The sequence below is a fragment of the Rhamphochromis sp. 'chilingali' genome (genome assembly GCF_963969265.1).
Source record: "Rhamphochromis sp. 'chilingali' genome assembly, chromosome: 12".
Taxonomy (NCBI): Eukaryota; Metazoa; Chordata; class Actinopteri; order Cichliformes; family Cichlidae; genus Rhamphochromis; species Rhamphochromis sp. 'chilingali'.
Genome location: NC_137939.1, coordinates 25420423 through 25443112, shown reverse-complemented (window position 1 = coordinate 25443112; position 22690 = coordinate 25420423). Strand labels below are relative to the sequence as shown.

Sequence of the window (22690 nt, the reverse complement as noted above, 5' to 3'; positions counted from 1 at the left end):
TGCTGCGTGCAAAGGCAGCATGTTTGTATTTGTATTATGATAGTCTGTGTTTACTTTAGCACAGAGAACTCTTAACTTAATTTAACTGGTTTTAGTTGCAATGATTTTCCACATATGATGATTGGGTTGCACAGTAAACAGTAAAAAGATGTAACAACTGAAGATTGCATAGAATAGTAGAACAGTAGCTCCACTACCCACCTAACACAGCATTAATGCTCTACAGAAATATTCATAAAGAGCCTATACTGGTAATAATAACACAATTACAGTTTAAAATGCTAATAAGTAATGAAATTACATTTTAAAGCTTTTATACAGCATGGTTTTACACTGCAGGGTTGGGTGAAGGGTTAGTGCTTCTTTCGCCCCTCTGAATTCTAGTTTAACAGAAGCATGCAGGACTAACTTATGAAAAATAAGAGGAGATATGCAATTACTGGGGCTGGCAAAAGATGTAAAACACACTAAAAACTTGGGAAAAACATTGAATAGAAGCACTACAAGACTCTGACTCACTCCCAGATTTAATGAGGGAGAAATCTGATTATACTTGGGAGCAGCTGCACTGCAGATGAGAACAAACAGCCCTTTGAACAAAAAGCAAAAAAAAAAAGCTATAAAATTGAATGTCGCTTTCATTTATCTAAGTTGATTTAGCTTCAAATGTGACTTGTCCAGCACGACCTAGTAATATCAATCCATCACTATAAAGTTAACTCAGCCTTTACTTCATTTCCTCATTTGACTCGCTGCTGGAGGCTCCGCTGCAGTGCAGTCAGAGGTTAGCACAGGTCAGAAATTACAGGCCTTTAACATTTGCATGAAACACTGGATTTAAGTCAGCGGAAACAGGAGCAGGAGACAAAGGAAAGGTATAAAAAATATTCACTTGCCTTGCCCTTGTTGAAGTAGTGGAGGATTTTACGACTCAGGTTCTCTTTACGTTGCCATTCGCTCTGACAGGGATAGTGAAGAAAATCCCTTAGGGGCCGGTCCTCCCACTGTAACAGCTCCCAGTACAGCAGGAGGGTGAAGGCTGCCTCTGTTGTCAAGAGGGTATGAAAAAAAATTGAGATTACCTTCTATAAAAGTAAAAACCCAAAGGCTTTAGGCACAGTTACATTTTTTTGTTTAAAAGCAGTCAGACTACAGGGAGCATCTGCACAGTTAACACCATATCAGACCTATAATATAGTTTTGACTGAAGCTGACTAATCATGGGCATGGATGTCATGGCAACTTTGGGATTTAATGGTTTCTTTGAATCATTCTTTTTTCCAGGGTTTACTAATTTAATGAGTTTAAAAAAAACAAAACAAGAATTGTGTGCACAAGTTTGAATTCATTTTGGATTTTCTCTAATTCAAGCAAGACCAAAAGTATATTCATAGGCTGAAATACACCTCTGCTAATATTTGGTAAATGTAATTCTAGTTGGACCCTTCTTCTTGGCAGAATGGCAGAGACCATTTAAATTGGTTGGCTTCCTGGCACAGATCTGGCTTTTAAGGGTAATCAATTAATTTTTTAGGAAGTTTAATGTTAGCCTGCTTTATCCATTCCAAAACCAATACTCATGTGTGTTTGGGATCATTGTCCTGTTGGAATAACCAATTATGTCCAAGTTGATTTGAGGTGAGGTTGCTATTTCATTCATTTTGTCTAATGTAACAGTACCACTGGCAGTAAAACAGCCTCAGAGCATGATGCCACCACAACCATGCTTGGCGTTGTAGTGTTCTTAGGTCTGAAGCCTCACCTTTACTTGTCCAAACATGTCTCTTGTCATTGTAGCCAATTGTAGCTTGTAGATTGGAGATCAATCTTTGTCTCAACTGACCATAAACCTTTTCTCTAGAAGGCGTTTGGCCTCTCCGTGTGGGCAGTTTCAGATTTCGGCTGCATATTGAATTGTTTAGTCGTGTCCAATAAGTCAATTGTGATCACTGAGGAGAAGTTAATAGGCCTCGGTCTTGTTGAGTTAAAAGACATCGTAGAATCTTCTGCATCACTTATTAAATAACTAAGTCTGTACATATATATATATATATATATATATATATATATATATATAAAAAACACCCAGCACGCCCCTGCGGGCGGTTTATCCTTCAAGCTCGGGTCCTCTACCAGAGGCCTGGGAGCTTGAGGGTCCTGCGCAGTATCTTAGCTGTTCCCAGGACTGCGCTCTTCTGGACAGAGATCTCCGATGTTATTCCCGGGATCTGCTGGAGCCACTCGCCTAGCTTGGGAGTCACCGCACCTAGTGCTCCGATTACCACGGGGACCACCGTTACCTTCACCCTCCACATCCTCTCGAGCTCTTCTCTGAGCCCTTGGTATTTCTCCAGCTTCTCGTGTTCCTTCTTCCTGATATTGCTGTCATTCGGAACCGCTACATCGATCACTACGGCCGTCTTCTTCTGTTTGTCTACCACCACTATGTCCGGTTGGTTAGCCACCACCATTTTGTCCGTCTGTATCTGGAAGTCCCACAGGATCTTAGCTCGGTCATTCTCCACCACCCTTGGGGGCATCTCCCATTTTGACCTCGGGACTTCTAGGTTATACTCGGCACAGATGTTCCTGTACACTATGCCGGCCACTTGGCGCCATATATATATATATATATATATATATATATATATATATATATATATATATATATATATATATATATATATATATATATACGTATACATATATATATATACGTATACATATATATATATATATATATATATATATATATATATATATATATATATATATATATATATATATATATATATATATATATATATATAGATACATATATATATATATATATATATATATGTAGGCGAGTGGCTCCAGCAGGTCCCGGGAATAACATCGGAGATCTCTGTCCAGAAGAGCGCAGTCCTGGGAACAGCTAAGATACTGCGCAGGACCCTCAAGCTCCCAGGCCTCTGGTAGAGGACCCGAGCTTGAAGGATAAACCGCCCGCAGGGGCGTGCTGGGTGTTTTTATATATATATATATATATATATATATATATATATATATATATATATATATATATATATATATATATATATATATAAAAACACCCAGCACGCCCCTGTATTTATACAGCCAGTATTTATACTTTTTTAACTATGAAATGAACAACTCTCTGTTTATTTTTCTGACCGTGAGGAGTATAAAAAATTTTTATTAAACTAAACAAATAGATAGTGAGTTGTCTCCACTATGGACTCTTTGTTAATTGTGAAAAAGTCAACACACTTTGGTAGGTGTAATGTCACATAAAGTACAACTGAAATTATTAGTTCAAAAAGATTTTCAGTTGTTACAATTTGCTGATTTTTGTCTTATGAAATGATAAACTAAGTTTCTTTGAGTTTCTGAGTGTTGGTTGGACTATTTGAATTTTCAACCAACACTAGACTTCCACTAAAATCCATTTTATGCTGATTATCCTTTGTGTCCAAAGAAGACTTTTTACATAATGAATGATTAATCTGGTAAACACATAAATTGGCAGATTAACTGATAATAAAAAAAAAAAAAGTAAGTGTTCCAGCACTACGAACCCACTGTACCCGCTGATCCCACCTTCTGAATTGAATCATATTTTGGAAAAAAAAAAGCAAGGTTTTTTAATGTTGGTTCTGATTCACACAATAACCACATGTGCAATCACACCCAACTCTGCTGGACACTTAAATGTGTTTTGGTCATTTTCCCAGCTGCCTGTTGTTTGTTTTACGTAAGCGGCAATGAATAAGATTGAATTCAATTAGTCACATTTGGCTACATTTATGCGCACACAATAACACCACTGCTGATAATGTGAGATAATGTGAGTAAAGCTTTACTCACACAAGCCATTTACACAGTAAGATTACGCGACAACTTCCCCTGATTTCTGCTTTATGTGACTAAAGTGACATTACCGCATCGTAAATGTACTGTAAAGCCCCTTCTTCTCCAAATAAAATGGATAAATGTGATATAAATCTCACATTTACAACTTACATAAAAAAGCTGGCTGTACAACCGCCATGCAATAGTTTGACTTCTTAATGTTAAGCTAACAGCACATAATTATCTCTACCTGATATTAAGCTATCTATTTAACCATGGGTGTCGTTACACTTGTGTGATGTCTCTGTTTTTAGCACACCATTAGTTTCTCTATTATCTTCTTCATCTGCAGCCCAACAAAGAATCCAGTCAGCTGTAGTGAAGTTTCCCCCAGTTTGAATAGGACGATCCCCGAGTGTCAGATGCTGAAAGCTGACTCACTGCAGCTACCTGCTCAATAGCTCATTCTTCTTAGGCAACAAAAAACCCCAACTATGTGAAGCAAAGCTAGTAAGTATGTAAAGTCTCATGTGCAGGAGTAATAAATCAACTGGAGCATGAAGGAGACGTCCATCAAAGGGTATGCACGTGTACACGCTCTCCTGAACATGAAGTCAAACTGAATTTCACCAGGAACAATTCACTTGTGTGTGTGGCTAAAAACTGTGGGGGTAGTGCTAGCAGGCTAATAACAACAGTCCACAAAGTTGCAAATTATGACTACACAGCAATAGCATCCTCCCTTCTGCTGCTTGCATCATTGTCCTGTGCAGTCATAAAACAGCAATATGAAAGGTCAGTATCTCAGACTGGCATAAAAGAGACTTTTTTGCACTCCAGTTGAATTAAAATCTGCACAGAGGCAAAGAGAGAAGGTCAAATCTTGCATTTTTTTGTTGCATTTATTTAATTCTCATGTGCAAACTCTAAAGGATATTCCATTAAATATCTCAGGTACCTGTGAAGTCCTCTGCTTGGAGATGCAGGTCACACAGCTTGTGGATATAACGGATGTACATGTCTTCTTTGTTGACCTCTGATTTGTAGAAGTTCTGATTTTCAAAATAAACACGAATGGTGAATTTGTCTCCCCAATTTTGAAAATATTAATATATGCTTTTATAAAATCCAGAATAAAAACTCATGAAACTTCTCACCATAAGATTGACAGAGCCACCAATTTTCTTGTTCTCCATCTCATCTCCTTTCATGCAGTCCCTATAAATATGACGTGTTTACTTCTTATTGCTCTGGGATTTATTATTAGAAAGCAACATAGTTAAGATGACAACTACATTTTAGCCTACCTGTAATCTAGTATTCGCTCAACAAGTCTTGTGACTGATGTGACAAATGAGATTCCTGTTTCTCTCCAGGTCTCCTGCTCAATCTTCTCCAGCAGGCTGCACAGAAAATACATTAAAGCATTTTTACCAAAGGCGATGAGCACAGAAATGCAACACATATGAATAAATATGTCTGCCAGTCCATTCACCTTGGATACGGACCAAACAGTTGGGTCCTCGGGTGACGACAAAACAAAAAAGAAGCGTGTTAGAAGGAAATACTAATAGAGTGGCATTATCCTGAATATCACTACACAGGCTCGCTAAACACGGGTTTGATGCTTACAACAGGCTGAAGAGCTCTCTGTGATTGTCATCGCCTTTCCCATCCGACACCATGCTGTCCAGCTTATCCATCAGCTCTGCCTCCACCTACACAAGCACAAACACATTCAGCCAAAAGATGTTATGTGACAAAGAGCCTGTCCATCGCTGCAAGCTAACAATGGGTTCATTTCATAGTGCAATGTCATAATTATGCTACCTGTTTGAAGTTTCCATTTTTCCTCTGCTCCCAATCCATCATGTCATGAAAAATTGGGATCATAATATTTCGAACCTCGGTCTGTGGAACCAGCGTAACACCAAGGAAGGGACCCATCATTCCTGGGATGAAGTGTGGCTTATTGTCTCCTGGATTAAGAAGATTCATACAGACAGACCAGTTTGTTTGCACTAATTTCATGGATATACATAGTACTGTGAAAAGTCTTGAGCCACCTTTTATTTCTTTATACTTTGCTATGAAGTAGCCGAACTTATTTTACTTTTTTAAAGTGGTCTTGAGCAATAGTTCTCCAGGTTTTCTGAGGGTGTTTAATAGTTCTTCTTTGGGCATCAGCTGCTCTGTCATTCATGTTTTTTTCCAGTCACTGTACTTGTACATTTTCAAAAAACATTCTGAGAAATCCCTTTTTTTTCTGGGTGGCATGGTGGTTAGCCTGGTTGCTTCCTAGCAAGGAGGTCCTGGGTGTAAATCTACCAATCACCTGCTGGATTTTGTGGAATTTGAATATTTCCCCTGTATCTGTGTGGGATCTCTCCTGGTACTTCGGCTTCCGCCCACAGTCCAAAGACATGTGGTTAGTGGGGTTACATTAATTGGTAGGGTTGCCAACTCCCTGAAAAATAAATAAGGGACACCTCGTGGCCAGGGCCGGGCGACCCAATTGTCTTCACCCTTCCCAGTGTGGTGAATTTTCTAGCTCTTTTTTTGTGTGTGAAATTATTTTTTTAACCATTTGACTTGAATTTGATTTAAGTAGATGTGTATTCTTTGTGATATGAACACATGTGAAACAAATGATCATTTAGCCATTTATTTTTAGCTCAAAATGACAACATTAACACAATAAAACAGGTCTCCTTCTTAAACAGAAGCCTGTCATGCTTAACTTTTGAGAATATAAGTAAATCTTTCTTTAAAAGAACTCTGTCCTGCTTAACTTAAAATAATAGAAAACAATAGAAAGAAAAACATTCTTGTAACAGTGCACATTTAGTGCATTTAGTACAATTGGCTTCAGTTGAGGTATTATTTCAGCTTTTCTAATGCTAATCAGCTGCTCCTGTTTGTAAACCCGCTTGTTCCCATGATTACGCATCATAACTCATCATCATTATTCATCTATGTATTACTTTTATGTATTAGTCATCTATTTGTTGTAATCATCTATTCTTGCAGTTGTTTATTACACAAAATAAATTATATTATCACACTTCTGGCCACATAGCGCTGATATTCACTGCACATGCCCATATTAACTTTTTCCAGCCAGGTGTTTTCCTTTTCCCATTCTTCCCTTTCTCTGAGGGGAACAAACATTGCTGCTCTAATGCTGGGCTTACACTGTGCAGTTTTAGGCCCATTTTGAGCCGATTTTGGCCTTCATCGTGCGTCGTGTAGTATACGTGGGGTAACGAGAAGTGATTAACACCTCACGACCAGCTCCCGATCATCAATCGCTCGTGAGGGTCTCACCACAGCCGCTCACACTGCTCGCGCGCAAACACGTAAACGTTGGTGTAAAAGATGGAGCAGCACGGCTGTGCAGCCTGTGATCTGGACACAAGCGATGGAGGCACAACTTGTAGAACTTTGGAAAGCTCATCCGAGCCTTTTCGATGTGGCATCACAAAATTATCACGACCACAACAACCGTGAAAATAGTTGGATTTACATTGCTGCTCAGTCACAGCTGCCCGATCAATGTTTTTCATTAGCAATTTAGCAAAGTTGATGGTGGTGGTGTGTCTGTGTGAGTGTAAGACGGAGAGAGAGAGCGCGACAGATTTTCTGTTATAACCTTCATTTTATGGAGGCACAGTGTGAGCACTCAGGTCGCATCAGAGCATCGGGCGGTATAGTGTGAGACCTGCATCGTGACCTACCAACTGCGAGTCAATCGTGCAGTTTGAGCAGGAGCTGAATAACGTGACTGAAAAAAATTGCACAGTGTCTGCCCAGCTTTAGGTTTACTGTCGTCCGAGACTTGCACCGCAGTGTCTGCGTTTGTTTCCCTGTTGGCCATGCTTCTTGTTGTGGTCATTTGTTGTCTTCCGGTATTTTCTCCGTAAGCGACCTTTCCTCGACCAATGAGATGAGTGGTAATCTGAATTGTCATACTCGTAAGTGTGCTGTCAGCTCATTGGTCACAAAGCAGGAGAGGGGCTGGGAATTATGTTTTCAAACAAAGCGTTAATTCCATTAAAAGTTATAGACTACTTTTGATTCTCACTGTATTACGGGACAAAGTGCGTCCCTTATTAGCTCAATACGGGACGTGTACTTTTGTTTCGAAATACGGGACGATTCCGTATTTTAAGGGACGGTTGGCAACCCTATTAATTGGTCATTGAATGGTTGTCTGTGTCTGTGTTATCCCTGCCACAGCCTGGTGACCTCTTCAAGGTGTACACAGCCTCTTACCCTATGTTAGCTAGCATAGGCTCCAGCAACCCCCCAACTCTAAATTGGATGCAGGGTTGCAGGGATGTAAACAGATGTTAAGTAACTTAACACTTGGTTTTTCAAGCATAAAAAAACATGCCTGATTCAAAGAATGAACCTCTGTTGTTTCTACACAACAACAACTTAGCATACAATCAGTTCTAAACTGTATTTTTATGCATGTTGTTGCTAGAAGCATGTCACAAAAACACGTCACAAAAACACACTTGTTCTAATTTCTTTTGTTAGCTACAAAAAATACCACAGTTTTATATTGTTTTGCTAGCAAGGTGAATCCCAAAGAGCTATTAGCTGCAAACTTGGTATATGAGAAAATGGTGAGTTTTTTAGTGGAATTTGAGGAAATTGGTCAAGTGGAGGACACCTGACATCAATGCATCAGTGGCCACAAGTTTCATGGAGTGCTTAATCCAAATGAAACTTCTGGTTCAAATTGCTTTCAATATGTACAGAGGAGGTCAGGAGAAAGGTAGAACAGCAAGTGTCTACAGGCAATTCTAAAACACATGGAGAATCTGTCATGATTTGGGACCGCATTTCAGCTGGTGGTGCAGCCAGAAAAGTGCAGTCAAGTTTTATTCCACCACACAATACCATCTAAAATGCTTCTGATTGCCTTAGGCTTCATTTTTCAACTTGAAAATGATCCCAAACACACTGTCAATGAAGTAAAAGTGTACATTATCAGTCATGGACTGGCCTCCCCAGAGCCCTGACCTCAATATTACTGAAGCAGTGTGGGATCATCGTGACAAAGAATGGAACAAAAACCAGCCAACATCCAAAGAAGAGCTTTGAACGTCCTTCAAAAAGCCTGGAGAACTATTCTCAGGAGCTCAGGCTGTGCTGAAGAGTAAAGGTGGTCATACCAAATACTGCCTTTCAAGCACATTGTAACTATAAAACTCTGTTTTTGCCTTATAGTCACTATTTTTCATGGATTTTTGCACGTTTCAATAAGTCGTTCCACCCAATTCCCAGTTTTCCTATCAAAATAAACAGAAATGAGGAATGGCTTGAGAATTTTGTACAGTAGTGTAATTGTTAGTGATACATGTATGTGTCTGTGCTAAAAGTGGGCATCACAAACCTAATTTTTGCCACATGCTGAAGAGCTCATATGCCATCATAACTCTCATGTCACCATACCTACAAATAGAACAGCAAAAAGAGATCAAATGTCGAAAATGACATAATTAACACGATGCTTGGAAGAAAGCACACACAATTAAAAAACTCTTACTTATCTAGGACTTTCTTTCTCTTTGCAGGACCTAATGACTCCAGCTGCAGGCTGGGCTGGTTGATGTACAGCACAGTGAGGCTGAAAAAGGAGTTCCACACCTGACAGACAAAGAATTATAAACAAAAGTAAAGAAACGCAACACTGAATGACATTTAAATTGCGCTAGTTAGCTGCTGTGTGGCTTCATGGTGTAGTGAGCACTAGCTGCTCTCCTAACACGCACCTTGAAATCAAAATCTGCATCTGAGAAGTTCTTGTGCAGTGCCGGAGACAGAAACTGTGTTGTCACTACGATGATACTGCAGAAAGCAAACATTACCCTGTCAGCTTACAAAATGAGCTAGGTGCCAAAAATAGATGAAACATTTTGCAACACAAGCGTCACCTTCAGAGTAGGATTATCTGAAGAAAGCCTGATCTAATGGTTGGCTGTATTCCCTTACCATCTCTGGGACAAAGACTGCATGATAGAAATGGAAAAAGCAGACTCACTGACTGGTTAGGAGCCGCATGACACTCCAGTCACGGGGGAAGATAGTCAGTTTCATCAGATTGCGAAACACGCAGAAGATCTTCAACAGGAACTCCTGCAGAGGAATATATTAAGAAAGAGTATGCAGTTCTGAAATGTAGTAAATAGGCCACTGCACAAAGCTTTGAGACTCAGAGAGTTTCCCACCTTTAGTTCCTCCTTGCTGTGGAAGTTGTTGAGTAGATGGTGAAAATGGATCTCCGTCATCTGCCGGAGCAGGGACAGAAGACAGGAAACATACTCCCCCTGCATGCAAGAACATCGCAGGCACAGAAAGGTTAATGAAGAAAAAGATGAACTAAATGGAATTTATTTTTACTGTCCATCAAAGATGCCGCTTGCGCGACAGTTTACCGTTATCTCAGCAGTGCACTGGGGGCATCTTTGTCCTCTGGATGTCTCCACAGAGTGAGATTTGCTCATGATGGACAGAAGAGTTTGCAGCAGCACATCCAGTAAGCTCTCCACCATCATCTCCACCTCCTCCTGAACAGAAGACTCCTGAAAACAAAAACCAAAGGAGTAAACTGACGGATGCAGCGCAACTAAAAAACATTAGCATACAATACGTCAGTATGTGTTAAGTATGCACAGAGAACAGGGATCTGTACCATTGAGCTTGTCTTGATTATTGAAAAAATGCTGCCCAGGATCCCAGAACAAATGAGCAGCTCCCTCTGCTGGCGTAGATGCAGGTGGATGTGATGTAAAACCACTGGCAACAATATACTACGAGATTCTGGCAAAAGGGGAAAGAAAAGAAGGAAGCAAACTGAATATAAAACGAAAAACACACTTTACGCACATTAGATTTGCATGGGCTGAAACTGTCAGACCATGCTGTTCTGTCATCTTCAGAGAAAAACATTTTCTTAAAACCTTCACAATTGTCTCACCGGGGAAGAAAAAGAGGCGGCTCTCGACTGTGCGAGCAATAGACTGCAGCTTGACCACATCCATAGACTGGCCAATGTCCACTGTGCTGGGCATGCTCCCTAGGGTGCCCCTGACATATTCAGCTACCTCCTGAACAGTGAACATCTGCAGCAGCTCATCAAAGATATCAGGGAAGCTGTTCAACAGCGCTGCCTTGAGAGGGAAACAAAACACAGAGCTGCAATTAGTAGAATACATAGGGAACAAAAATTCAGTTTCAAAGATGCTACAAATAAACTGAAAGTCATAATACAAATGAATGAAAAGGCCTTTCTCCATGACATACACACATAAAATGAAAAAACAAATTAAGCCGAAACTCAAAGGAATCCAGCAAATGTGTTGATGCACAAAACGGTTTAGTTAATTTTATATTTACTCTCAAATTAAAACATCGAATCTTTCAGATCCAGGGTCAGGTTGTGCAGCATCTGCTGCATTGTGGAACAAACACAAGGGGGCGCTGTCACTTACTGAGGAGGACGAGAGCCCAGGAGCATGAACACAGAGAGGCATGCAGCTGATGAAAGCCCTAGACTGTCCAAAAATCAAGCCAAGGAGGGCTCAACAGTGGCAGTGAAGGATGGAAGCATCAATCAAAAAAACACAACAAATAAAAGTCACAGGAATAAAAGAAGTTAACAAACTCAAGCAATGAAATATGAATGCAAACTGAGAGTGAATAAAACTGAAAATTACAAAAAAAAATTATAACAAAAGATAAAAATGGCTGGTGAGCAGGTGACATAAGGGGGATTTTGAGAGTAGTTTGAAGCGTGAAGCGTCTGACCTGTGTGAACACCAGATTCTCTGAGCTGCGGCTATCCAGACTCAGGACAAAGCGGATCGACTGGAAAAGCTCTTGGATGCTGGCTCGGAACTGCTCCTCCTCCATCCCACAGGTGGCTCTTGAGTACAGGATACGAGACTGGACGATGAACTTGAACAGATACTCTAACGCCTGAGTTGATTGTTGGGGAGATGTAGATAGGGAGTCAGTTGGTGCTCACTTCATCAGTTTCCAAACAAAGAATGAAACTTGCATGCTGGATGAGTTGAATATTGAAAATCAATACATAAAACAAATGCTTTTTAATCAGGCCCTGTGACAAAGTATCTGTTTAAGAGATTCAATCACAAAGGAAATTCAAAGAGCACATGGAAATGCTGCACTCTGTATGTCATTTTTAATAACTTCCTTTCATTAGCTTTTCTTTCAGAAGGACATCCGCTTCCTGAGGCCTCATACGATGTCACATTATTCCTTATCAGCACATCTGTTTGACCATTTCCTCATGCCATGCTAATTAATCGCTGCAGAATGAGCCAAGGAAGAACCAGAAGCGAATGAGTGCGAGACTTTACCCTCATGGCTTCCTGTATGTGGTCCTGTCGGACGACCTCGGCTGAACGGTCCATGTACCACTTTAGACATCGAACCAGCTCTCTGCAGACAAATTGTCTCAAAGTAAGACACTTTGCGCAAAACCAGAACCTGAGCTTCTTCTTTATTTGTGCTACAGACTAACTTCAAAGAATTTGGTAAATGTTTTTATACTTGTATGCCAAAGCTCCTGCAAAGTGGTTTTGTATGTAGGAGTCCATGACGGGTCTGAAGTGGTAGAAACGGCTGTCCCTGAGCAGGTTAATGATGAAGACCTGAGCACACAAATACATATAAGTTGTAAAACACTTCCTCTACCTAAAAGTCACAATACATATTTTAATTTGTGAGTACAGCTCCTTTCATTTTCTTACCAAAGACTGGAAAACCAGCGGCCCGTATTTATCAGTGTTGTCATCTAAAAGACAGAAGAGCGTATCCAGGACATCTCGCAAGAACTGCAAAGAGAGGGGAACAAAAAGAGCACGTCTCAAAACAAGCATCGCATTAAAGGCTTTACTGCTAACTAAAATAGAAACAAGGACAAAAGAAAAAAGGATAGCCCCGTCATCACAAACATTTTAAAAACATTTCTGTTTTTTTCCTGACACGCTAATGTGACCGCTCGACAGACCAGCTCAACGCAATTTCTCTAAATACTACAAAAACTTTACGTGTATTTTGGATGCACACAAAGAAATCCTACTCCTTAATCACAACAACACAATATTTAGCAAATAAACAAAATAAAATCATAACAGGATAATAAAACAAATGATCTTCAGATATTGTCAAAAAAACTGAACTCAGTAAAGCTACAGTTACAGAAATAATAACCTTGACAATCTCCTCCCCGCTGATTTGGCGTAGTCGACCGAGGATGTCCAACACCCTGTCTGGGTGGGCCTTCCAGTTAAGAAGAGCCAGAAGGTCCACTGAAAGAAAGAAAGCCAAATAAGCTGACCAGGAAGACACAGCATGGAAGAGCAGCATGTATAAGGTGGTAGATTACCATTTTGTGTTAGTTTGGTGGAGCAGAGTATCGTAGAGACCCAGAAGGTTTCTTTGGGGCTTCTCTGGAAGGGCAGGTTAGCAGGTAGGTTGGGGCAGCTGTTAAAGTCCTCCTTACAGCAGGGCAGGCTCAGATAAAGGCCCTGGTTGCTGAAGGTGGCGTTTTCATCACACTAGAGGATTGAAATGGAACAGTAAGAGCTGGACACACACATGTGGACAATTAATATTTAATGAAAGAATACTGCAGCAAAAAGAGCTGCAGTTCTAGTCAATAACAGGGTGGCTGTAGCTGTGGCTTTTGGCAGCTGTTGCTCAGAAGGTCGAGCGGGTTTTACACTAAACATAAGGTACCCAGCTCCTCCAACTTCCATGTCCTTGTGTCCTTGGGCAAGGTACCAAACCCCCCAAACTGCCCCAGATTTATCCATCAGAATACGTGCATGTTAGGAGAAGCCCTGCGTGTATAGTATAAAAGCTCTATGTGAATGTGCCTTGTATATGTAGCGTATTTAGCAAAATATCAGTCAAAAATGGTAAATGGGAAAATGAATTTGGCTCTTCTCTCTGGGAGCAGTAAAAAAAAAACCCAGCCAAGTGCCACACTAGACCTCGGTGTTTCGCTCAGTTATTTATATAATTATGTTTTAATGTGCTAAGTACACATGCATGATCACATATCAAAAACTGACGACATGTCAGGCAGCTAACAAGGATGAGATATTGCATAAAGGCAGGACTTTCACTCGTGTATGAGTCACCTTCTACAGCTGCTGCAGAGCACCACATGTCTGCAGCATCTTACCTTGTACACATACAGCTCATGACTCTCATCTGAGAGTGTGGTCCCATCCTCTCTCATCAGAGGAGTGAAGGCAAAACCAAACAGTTTTTTCTCCCCTTTGTCTTTAGCTGAAAGGAAACACATCACAGTATCCTGAATCATATACTTAACTATGCTGCATAAACCTTGCATACTGTGAGCAATCATCCGAATAAACGTGTGTACTGGGGGTGCCACTGGGTTGCATTACTGACTCACTGGAGCAGTGTCTGAATTCAAATCGTAGGTGGGAGCCTCTGAAACGGTCTATAGGAATGGGCAGCTTGACCATCTCACTCCAGCGAGGACTGTTGTTGTGATACAGGACAAACGAGCGATATTCAGAGGTGTTAGGCTCCCCACTGCCTAAACTGATGCAATCCTGCAAAAAAAGCAGACTTGCTGTAGTTCATATACTGACGATATGGCACGTATTAACTCATGTGCACATGCGTCATACTTTGAGTGTGTCGCCGTCGGCGTAGAGCACATAGAGCGTGACTTCGATGTTCTTCTGGACACTTTTGCCGCCCCTCTCAAACTCCCCCCGCTCCAGGGTCAGATACAGGTCGTTGCGTGTGTCACCTAGGAAAATTAAACAGCCCGAATTTTACTTAGAGGGGAAATGATTTCACAGATTTGTCAGAGAGAACGCTGCTGTTCGTGAGAGAGAGAAAAATGATGAAGCCTTTTGTGGCTCCAGAGGGACTTTTGAAAATGTGACTGCCTCAAGTAAGATCACTTTGAGGTCAGCTGAGTATGAAAAAATAATCTGGAAGTTTGGAGTTGGAAAACAATTAATCTGCATTAGGAAGGCAAAGACATCTCTGAAATTCCCCAACTACGACAACAACCCTGTCTCCAGCCATGTTCATGCGAGCCTCTGCTCCACAGAGGAAGTGTGAGCGGTCAACATAAATTAAGCCTTCATGTGGACTTGAATGTGCACTGTATGTCGCATTCTCCTCAATGCAAAGTGACCCCACTGAGTTGCAATAAACCAGCTCATGACTGCCTCAGCACCTTTTGTTCGGTCAGAGTTTAATGAAAGAAATATCAGTAGCAACAGTGCATGCAGATATTGCAGTTATTTATAAAATCAGATTATAGTTATTTATATCAAGTCATTTCCTTGGGGACAGATGACTCACAAGGAGTGATATTGGGAGGTATTTCAGGCTAACTGGAAATAAGCTGGAGAGGGGAGGAGAGGACAGGATTATGCATTCTCAGTAGACACAAAGCACTGCAATGTCAGCTGATGAAATATTCCGAAATAAACACACTTCTCCCTTTTCTCTTTCTTTGAGTTATCTTTAAAGACCTCTGCTCTTTAAAAGCTGCTCTGCACCTGACCTACATTCTGATCTCGCGCAGAGAGAGCGAAGAACGTAGAGTCTACAAAACACCAGGAGTGGAAAAAGTACTTTGCAGTGGCAACAACATAGCATAACGCCATTTCAATTAAAAGTTTTACTTACTTATTATGTAAGTTCAAGTACACAGAGAACACAAGCTGAATGTACTTGGTATAAAAGGGAAAGTCTTTTTCCTGCAAAAAATTGTTTTTGTGTGTCACGCGTATAGACTCACTGGCCACTTCATTAGGTATACCTTACTAGTACTGTACATTACCCATTTTTACTTTTAAAAGAGTCTGAATTCTCAATGGCCAGGTTTTCCACAATCCAGCGTTGTGGAAAACGTTCTTCAGAGAAAACGTTCTTCAGAGATTTTGGTCCATATTGACATGACAGCATCACACAGTTGCTGCAGATTTGTCAGCTGCACAATGATGTAAATCTTGCATTTAAGCACACTTCAAGGGGGCTTTATTAGACTGAGATCTGGTGACTTTGGATGCCATTGAAGTACAGTCAACTCATTGTCATGCTTGGAAAAACAGTTTATGATGATTGATGTTTTGTAAAATGGTGCTTCATCCTGCTGGAAGCAGTCAACAGAAGATAGTATACACAGTGGTGATAAATGGATGGACATGGTCAGCAACAATACACAGGCAGGTGGCGTTTAAATGATGTTCAGCTGGTGCTAATGGCCCAGAGTGTGCCAGGAAAATATCCCCCACGCCATTATGTCACCACCACCACCATCAGCTTCAACTGTTGATACAGAACAGCACGGATCCGTGCCTTCATGTTGTTTTGGCCAAATTATAAGAAATTGACTCTCATTAAAACAAACAACATTTTTTGTGATCTTCAATTGCTTGTTTTTGGTGTGCTTGTGTGAATTGTTGCCTCAGTTTACTGTTCTCAGCTGACAGGAGTGGCATGTGTGGTCTTCTGCTCCTGTAGCCCATCTGCTTCAAGTTTCATTATGTTGTGGGTTCAAAGATGATCTTCTGGATACCTTGGTTGTAGCATGTGCTAATTTGAGTTACAGGTGCTCTCCTGTAAGTTCAAACCAGCCTGGCATCAACAAGTCTGAAGAAGAATAAGGTTATCCTCGTTCTCTGTAAAAAGTGGGCATGGCTTTGTGGGAAAACCTCCGTAGACTGGCAGTTTCTGAAATACTCAAAAACAACCATGCCATCTTCACCTAAATCACATTTCTCACCCATTCTGATACGGAGTTTTTCAGCAGATCATTATGACCATGTCTGTACACTGGGTTGTCGTTACATGATTGGCTGATTAGATATTTCTGTTAACATGAAGCAGAACAGGTGTACCCAACAAAGTGGCCGTGGAGTATATAACATTAGATTTGTAATCCGCTGGTTTTAACTATTTTATACAGAGAGCTTCAAACTCTCTAAGCAGGGAGGGCTACAGTAGAATCATCTCTAAACAAAGATTACTTAAAGACTCCTGAAATGTGATGCAAGCTCACTGATTTCATACACTTTGTACAAGCGCTATGCTTTATAAATTGTACCATATTCTAAAGTAAAGTCCTGATAAATAGTACAGTCATTCTTCTGTCAGCTAAACCACCTACAGACATCAGCAGGAAAAAGTACAATGATATGTGGGGGTACCAAGCAGTATCAAATGAAAATGTTCTACCGTAGTGCAAGTACCTTAGTGGAGTACTGGAGTAAATGTACTTACTGTGTTATTTTCCACTAGTGCAATATGCTACTCACACCTACATGTTTTCCAGTCTCTATCCAGATTGGAATAGCTATAATAACATGCCTGTAAACCGAGCAACATGACCATTCACGTATATTGGCATTCATTTGCCGGTGTACACACAAAGCAAAGGGTTGGTTTTTGGGCTAATAGTAAGACTGGAGAGTTCTTTGCTTGGACCAGTAATGAGGTGGAACTGTTCCTGTATATTTGGAAAACAAAGATAATCAATTGCCAGAGAAGGACAAGACAAGAATTACCCATAAAGGATTAAACAACTGAAAGTGTGTGAGCCAAACTAAAACCTTTTGGATTAATTTATGTGACTTATAACATCCAATCAGGAGGCGAATGTCAAGTTTTCTTTGCTACCTGCTCAGATGATTTTCGCTTTTTGATGCTCTAGTGGATGCCAGGCATTAAAACAGTAAAGGTTGCATGTAGTTAGATGTTTTAACAGTTTAAAGCTGAGGCTGTACACTGAACTTCTCTTTGTCCATTATAGCCCTCTACTTTTTGCCTCCTTACCTGGCAAGATGACATCTGGGAAACCCAGTTTGCGTGTAAGTGCCAAAGCCCTGTTGAACACAGCCTGGTTCTCCCGTCTGATTTGCTCCAGCTCACCTCGCAGCAGCTGCAGGGAAATGATGAGGCCTGGAGGCAGGGGCAAAGGGATGGTGGGCATAAATGATCGTGTGTAAATTGGGAAAAGGGCAAATGAAGAGGTGTGAGGTCGTGGGTGGAAATCAGAATCGAATAAAAGACAGCACAGGGACAAAGAAGAAGAGAGATGTAAGAAGGGAGGGACAGAGGGGTATTTAAAGGACATTAGTCAGAATGTGCGGGAGGAGAAGACAGACAGAAGAGTGAATGGAGAGACGTGATCAGAGCCAGAACATAAGGAGGGAGGGAAAAATTGGGTTCTGGAATTACACAAAGAATCGAGGGAAAATATGGGTTTTGCACAAATCCGGGGACGTATTATTGTGAGGCTTGAGTCTTAAATAACCTATGAGATACTCATAGGGAGAGCTGTAACAGTGAATTATGAAAGATCAACCCTTACAGTCTCTCCACTTTTCAATATTTCACAAAGCAAGACGGTTTAACGAGACTCGAGGCGATCTTTTGAAAGCAGAAAACAAATTGGCTGAGTTGCATGTGCTGCATGTGTTGCATACAGTTGAATATAAAGGTCTTTTGTTTTCATTAAGAAGTTTATAGTTAAACAGACCCATTTTTAAGTACAGTTGTAAAAAAGTTACAGATAAAATTGTCCAAAAAACCCCCATAAAACTAAGTTTAAATAAAACTGGGACACCAGAGCCCATTTAGAACAGACCGAGGAGTCCTGTGAGCCGAATCACAGGACAGTTTTCCACTGCCCACTAAATTGTGGACAACTCTGGGTGTCTGTTTTAAGAGGAATGGGTATTAGCAAGCTTGTTATCAGTGCACAATTAGATAGCCAGAATATGTGGAGGTATACTGGAAGGCTATAGACAGCATGCCATTCAGTTGTTATCGTTAAGGAAAAGCCTTCTTGATTCAGCAATACAATGCCAACATAGATTCTTCTCCACAATGAAAGATTCCCAGCGCTAAACTGGCCTCCTTGTAGCAGTTGACCTGTCAACTACTGAAAATATTTAAAATATCACAAATCAGAAATACAACAAATGAAGTCCCTGAAAAGCTGAAATATAATATCAACAGTCTGCTTTCAAAACACCAGCAATTTGTCTTGTCAGTTCCCAAACACTTACAGAGTTTTGTTGAAAAAAAGAAGTGATGCAACGTGGTGGTAAACATGCCCCTGTCCCAGCTTCAGAAATGTGTTGTTGGCTTCGAGATGAGCTTAATGTTCTTTTTTTTTCTCTTTTTTAAAAAAATGTGTGCTGTTTGTTTACAATTTTGAATTAAATATGGGAAGTTTTGTTATTGTTTACATCTAACTAGCTTTTTTTGGAAACAAGGCTATATTTGTATTTTTAATTTAAAGAAGAAAAGAAAAGAAAAGAAAAACAGAGGTGGAAATTTAATGGGAGATCAGCAGAAACAGCATATTTACCATAGTTGGTGCTGGGGGCTGAATACTTGGTGTTAGACTTGCGGATGATGTTCTCATGTACCTGGTACCATTCGTTCTCATTGTTACATCTGGAGAGAAAGACAGTTGGGGAAGGCTGTTAACAACACACCCATCAGTGGGTCCAGATGGATGGTTCAGGACTGTGTGTATGGGGACTGCACGAGCAGCATGAGTCCCAGAGCCGATTTCCTCCTGAAGAAAAGGTAGCAGCAGGGGGAGGTGCTATCAAGCAGCACATTAGCCGAAATGCACAGCGCACTAAGCAAACCTGACAGTCAGCTCTCTACCAGCCTTTTTCATTACTGTGGGCCCAAAGGCCCCTGGGAAAGGCATGGGGAAATGCACATACTAGAGCGATATAAGAGCCGACAGTTTGGAGGCAGCTCAGCACTGAATCACTGCTTCCTTTTTAAAGGGAAGGGATCTTTGTGTCCACCGAGAAAGCCAATAAAAACGGCGGTTTTCTATTCGAGAAATCTTTATTTCACACTGAGCTGCTGTATGGTACTCCACAAGAAAAACAGAACGTAACTGGATGGCAAAGTGTAAAGACGATCACTGACCGGGAGCGAGCTCAGAGAAGGACAGTGCAGATACGAGGAGACACTCTAACTGTTGACTGACAAGAAAATATGCTGAGCGTGGCGTTATTTTTGCTTTGTCCTCTATCTTTGCTCAATTATCTATGTGTCATCTCTCTCGGCCTCTTCCCCTCTCCTTCTCTGTGTCTCCTTCCTTCGCTGGGCTGGCTGGTGTACAGGAGTGTCTTTCTGTGGCAAAGCCTAACAGAAGCAGCCAGATTCACAACATGCCAAGTGCCCTATCTCAGGCCCAGGGTGAGAAGCTATTGATTTTCCAGAGGACGCTTCATTATCATTCTGGTCAAAAACACACCAAGCATCAGCAGTGTAACACTAGGTTGTCATGCTCAACATTTCGAGAACATTTACAGATTCCTGCTGCTCCTCACAGACTCGTTAACCCTATATTCACAAAAGCAAGAAGTCTTACAGCAATGAAAAGGCTAAGCAGAAGGAGAAGAAAAAGAAAAAGAAGAATAGCTTCAGTGGTATATTTACGTATAAACTTTGAGCACAAAGTCCTTCTCCTCTTTGAGGTCGGTGATGGTGTGGAAAACATCACTCATGGCAAGTACAGCGCAGCCATAAGGTCGCCTATACTGCACATGCGGTGGGCCTTTCTTTGAGTCATTCAGCAGCATTCGGCCTGTAAAACAAACAGAGAAATAATTTGCTAAGAAGAACCACTAAAAAGTTATAACCATGAGTAAGACGTCATCATACACTTGTTATTTACCCGTTCTTATGACATGTGCAACAATGTACAGGTCTCTCTTCAAGTCTTTGCTGCTTAGGTCCTACAGAGAGGCAGGAAAACAAATGTTAACAGATTCAAGAAGGAACAAAAAAGTAAAAAAAAGTACAAATATCTTACCGTGAAGAGAGCACACAGGCGATCAACCTTCTCTGGATTCTTTGGTCCTCCATTTTTGTTCAGTTTCACCATGAACTTTTCGCTGCAAACGAAGCCAAATCACAGTTTCAGAGTGTCTGACAACCACAGAATGCCTCAATCTGCTGGGCAGAGACTGTGTGTAGATGTGTATGTATGTTTGTGCTCTTGAACAGATACAGTTTGTACTTTACTGTAAGCCCATTCAAGGCTGTTATGTGCGCGCTGAGGCTCCTCGGTGTACCTGATCTGTTTGGCCTCGCGACTGTCGTACAGAGAAAAGAAGACGTCTGCATCCTCGCTGATGCTGTTGTAAGTGAAGCTCTTCAGGTTGATGAAGAGGTGGTGCGACACAGGGACACGGCAACCGTCACCATGGCGCTGTCTTATGCTATCACCCTGAGAACGAAAAAGAAAGTGACCGCTCACAAGACCACACTGCAAGCGAGGCCAAATACCTGCCACTCTGTATATAGATATGTTTATTAAACAGATCAATGGAAGTATTGAAACTGTTGAAAAATTCATAAATAAGCTTTACAGTGTTGTAACTAGAGTCTATTTATAGTGGAGTCAGTAGAGATGAACGATTTCATCCCAATTAGGATGTGAAAAGATGAACAGAGTGATGGAAAATTGGTGGCTTTGCTATAAGGGAGGGTGCAATATCCTGTGTTTATATAATGTATAAGTTTAACAATGAAAAGATGCATATGTGAATGCACAAAATCCACAAAGTTTATAAGACCTCTGAAACTCACATATTTACTTGTTAAGCTAAAGTGCACTTACAAGAAGACACTGTGCTTTTACTGTGCTAACAGCAGTTTATGCTTATGTAAATCTTTATAGCTATCGCACTAGTTTCGCTCTTCTTGGGCCCAAAGCCAGACAGACTTTACAGCGCATCCTCAAACAAAATGCAACGTGTCTTTAAAATAGTGTTCCCACACGAGAGAAAGCTATGATATGGCCTACAGCACCATTTGTGCATGCACTGGGACATATGTGATTCCAGTGGGAACCAGTCCTCACACCCTGGCAGTGTTGGTGTCAGTTGGTGTCAGGTTCTCACCAGTATTATAGGCACCGAACACCAAAGAGTCTAAATGTGATAGCCTTAGTGCCAGAGCAGTGGCCTGACTTCAGGACGCTCATTTGCGACAGAGTGTTTGGAAAAGAAATGAAAAATGAGCTGTGACGTGTTCGTGATCACCACTGAAATGGCCGTACCTGGTTTGTGCTTTGCTGACCACAATGTCTGCTGGATACATGCTAAAAAAGTTCAGAGGAAAAGATGTCAGATCAGTGAGTCCATTGTTGTTTTTTCATCCCACACAGCTTTGAACTTATTTACCTTACAGGAGCTTCAGACAAACACCACCTGAGCGATGCCCTGGTTGATGCTTCAAATCTGACAAAATTTCACCTACGTACATTGCCGAGTGGCTACGCTAGTGTTCCTGTAGCGCTAAAAGAAGCCCACATGAGGCAAAACGTGAGCATGTGGGAGAGAAGAGGACAAAGCCAGTATCGCCCACACACCCCCCTTCTCTGCTCAGCAGCCTAAAAGAACTCTTCTACTCCCATCCTTCAGGAGGTGCCAAGGTCTTGTGCCCTGCCAAAGACAAGCTCACTTTCATCGACAGAGTCAGGAGGCTTTCTGGCAAGGAAGACCTGCGCTGTTGTTTCTGGACAGAGCATTTAGTGCACAAACATTCAGCGTGCAAAGCTGAGAAACATGGCAAGGGGATAATGGGAGGCTGCAGGGCAGTTGGAGAGTGTTTTCATCAGCATATGGTGCTTCAGCCACTGAAAAGAAAGGATCTCCCTCCCAGATAGCAGTCTCCAGCAGCATTACATTAGATTTCGTAACATCTGTGCTGTAATCACACATTTCTAAAATTGGATCTGCTTCAG

General features: G+C 41.1%; 1 protein-coding gene across 3 annotated transcripts in view; it reads right to left on the bottom strand.

Annotated features, from left to right (window-relative positions):
• The window catches only part of LOC308407048 (dedicator of cytokinesis protein 3-like), a 53884-nt gene that overhangs the window by 12354 nt on the left and 18840 nt on the right, over positions 1–22690 (bottom strand). For all 3 annotated transcript variants that reach the window (XM_080898443.1, XM_080898444.1, XM_080898445.1), the window contains exons 8-38: positions 22004–22045; positions 21015–21169; positions 20753–20834; positions 20615–20675; positions 20377–20524; positions 19277–19365; positions 17734–17859; positions 14565–14689; positions 14324–14486; positions 14087–14193; positions 13283–13454; positions 13108–13205; positions 12645–12728; positions 12445–12545; positions 12252–12333; positions 11677–11847; positions 10847–11039; positions 10562–10689; positions 10305–10451; positions 10098–10196; positions 9911–10005; positions 9642–9717; positions 9416–9516; positions 9263–9321; positions 5686–5834; positions 5488–5573; positions 5351–5377; positions 5163–5258; positions 5013–5073; positions 4814–4907; positions 897–1045 (exon numbers count right to left, since the gene is read on the bottom strand). In XM_080898443.1, coding sequence (XP_080754569.1) covers positions 897–1045; positions 4814–4907; positions 5013–5073; positions 5163–5258; positions 5351–5377; positions 5488–5573; positions 5686–5834; positions 9263–9321; positions 9416–9516; positions 9642–9717; positions 9911–10005; positions 10098–10196; positions 10305–10451; positions 10562–10689; positions 10847–11039; positions 11677–11847; positions 12252–12333; positions 12445–12545; positions 12645–12728; positions 13108–13205; positions 13283–13454; positions 14087–14193; positions 14324–14486; positions 14565–14689; positions 17734–17859; positions 19277–19365; positions 20377–20524; positions 20615–20675; positions 20753–20834; positions 21015–21169; positions 22004–22045 — 3366 coding nt within the window. The remainder of the gene's footprint in view (positions 1–896; positions 1046–4813; positions 4908–5012; positions 5074–5162; positions 5259–5350; positions 5378–5487; positions 5574–5685; positions 5835–9262; positions 9322–9415; positions 9517–9641; positions 9718–9910; positions 10006–10097; positions 10197–10304; positions 10452–10561; positions 10690–10846; positions 11040–11676; positions 11848–12251; positions 12334–12444; positions 12546–12644; positions 12729–13107; positions 13206–13282; positions 13455–14086; positions 14194–14323; positions 14487–14564; positions 14690–17733; positions 17860–19276; positions 19366–20376; positions 20525–20614; positions 20676–20752; positions 20835–21014; positions 21170–22003; positions 22046–22690) is intronic.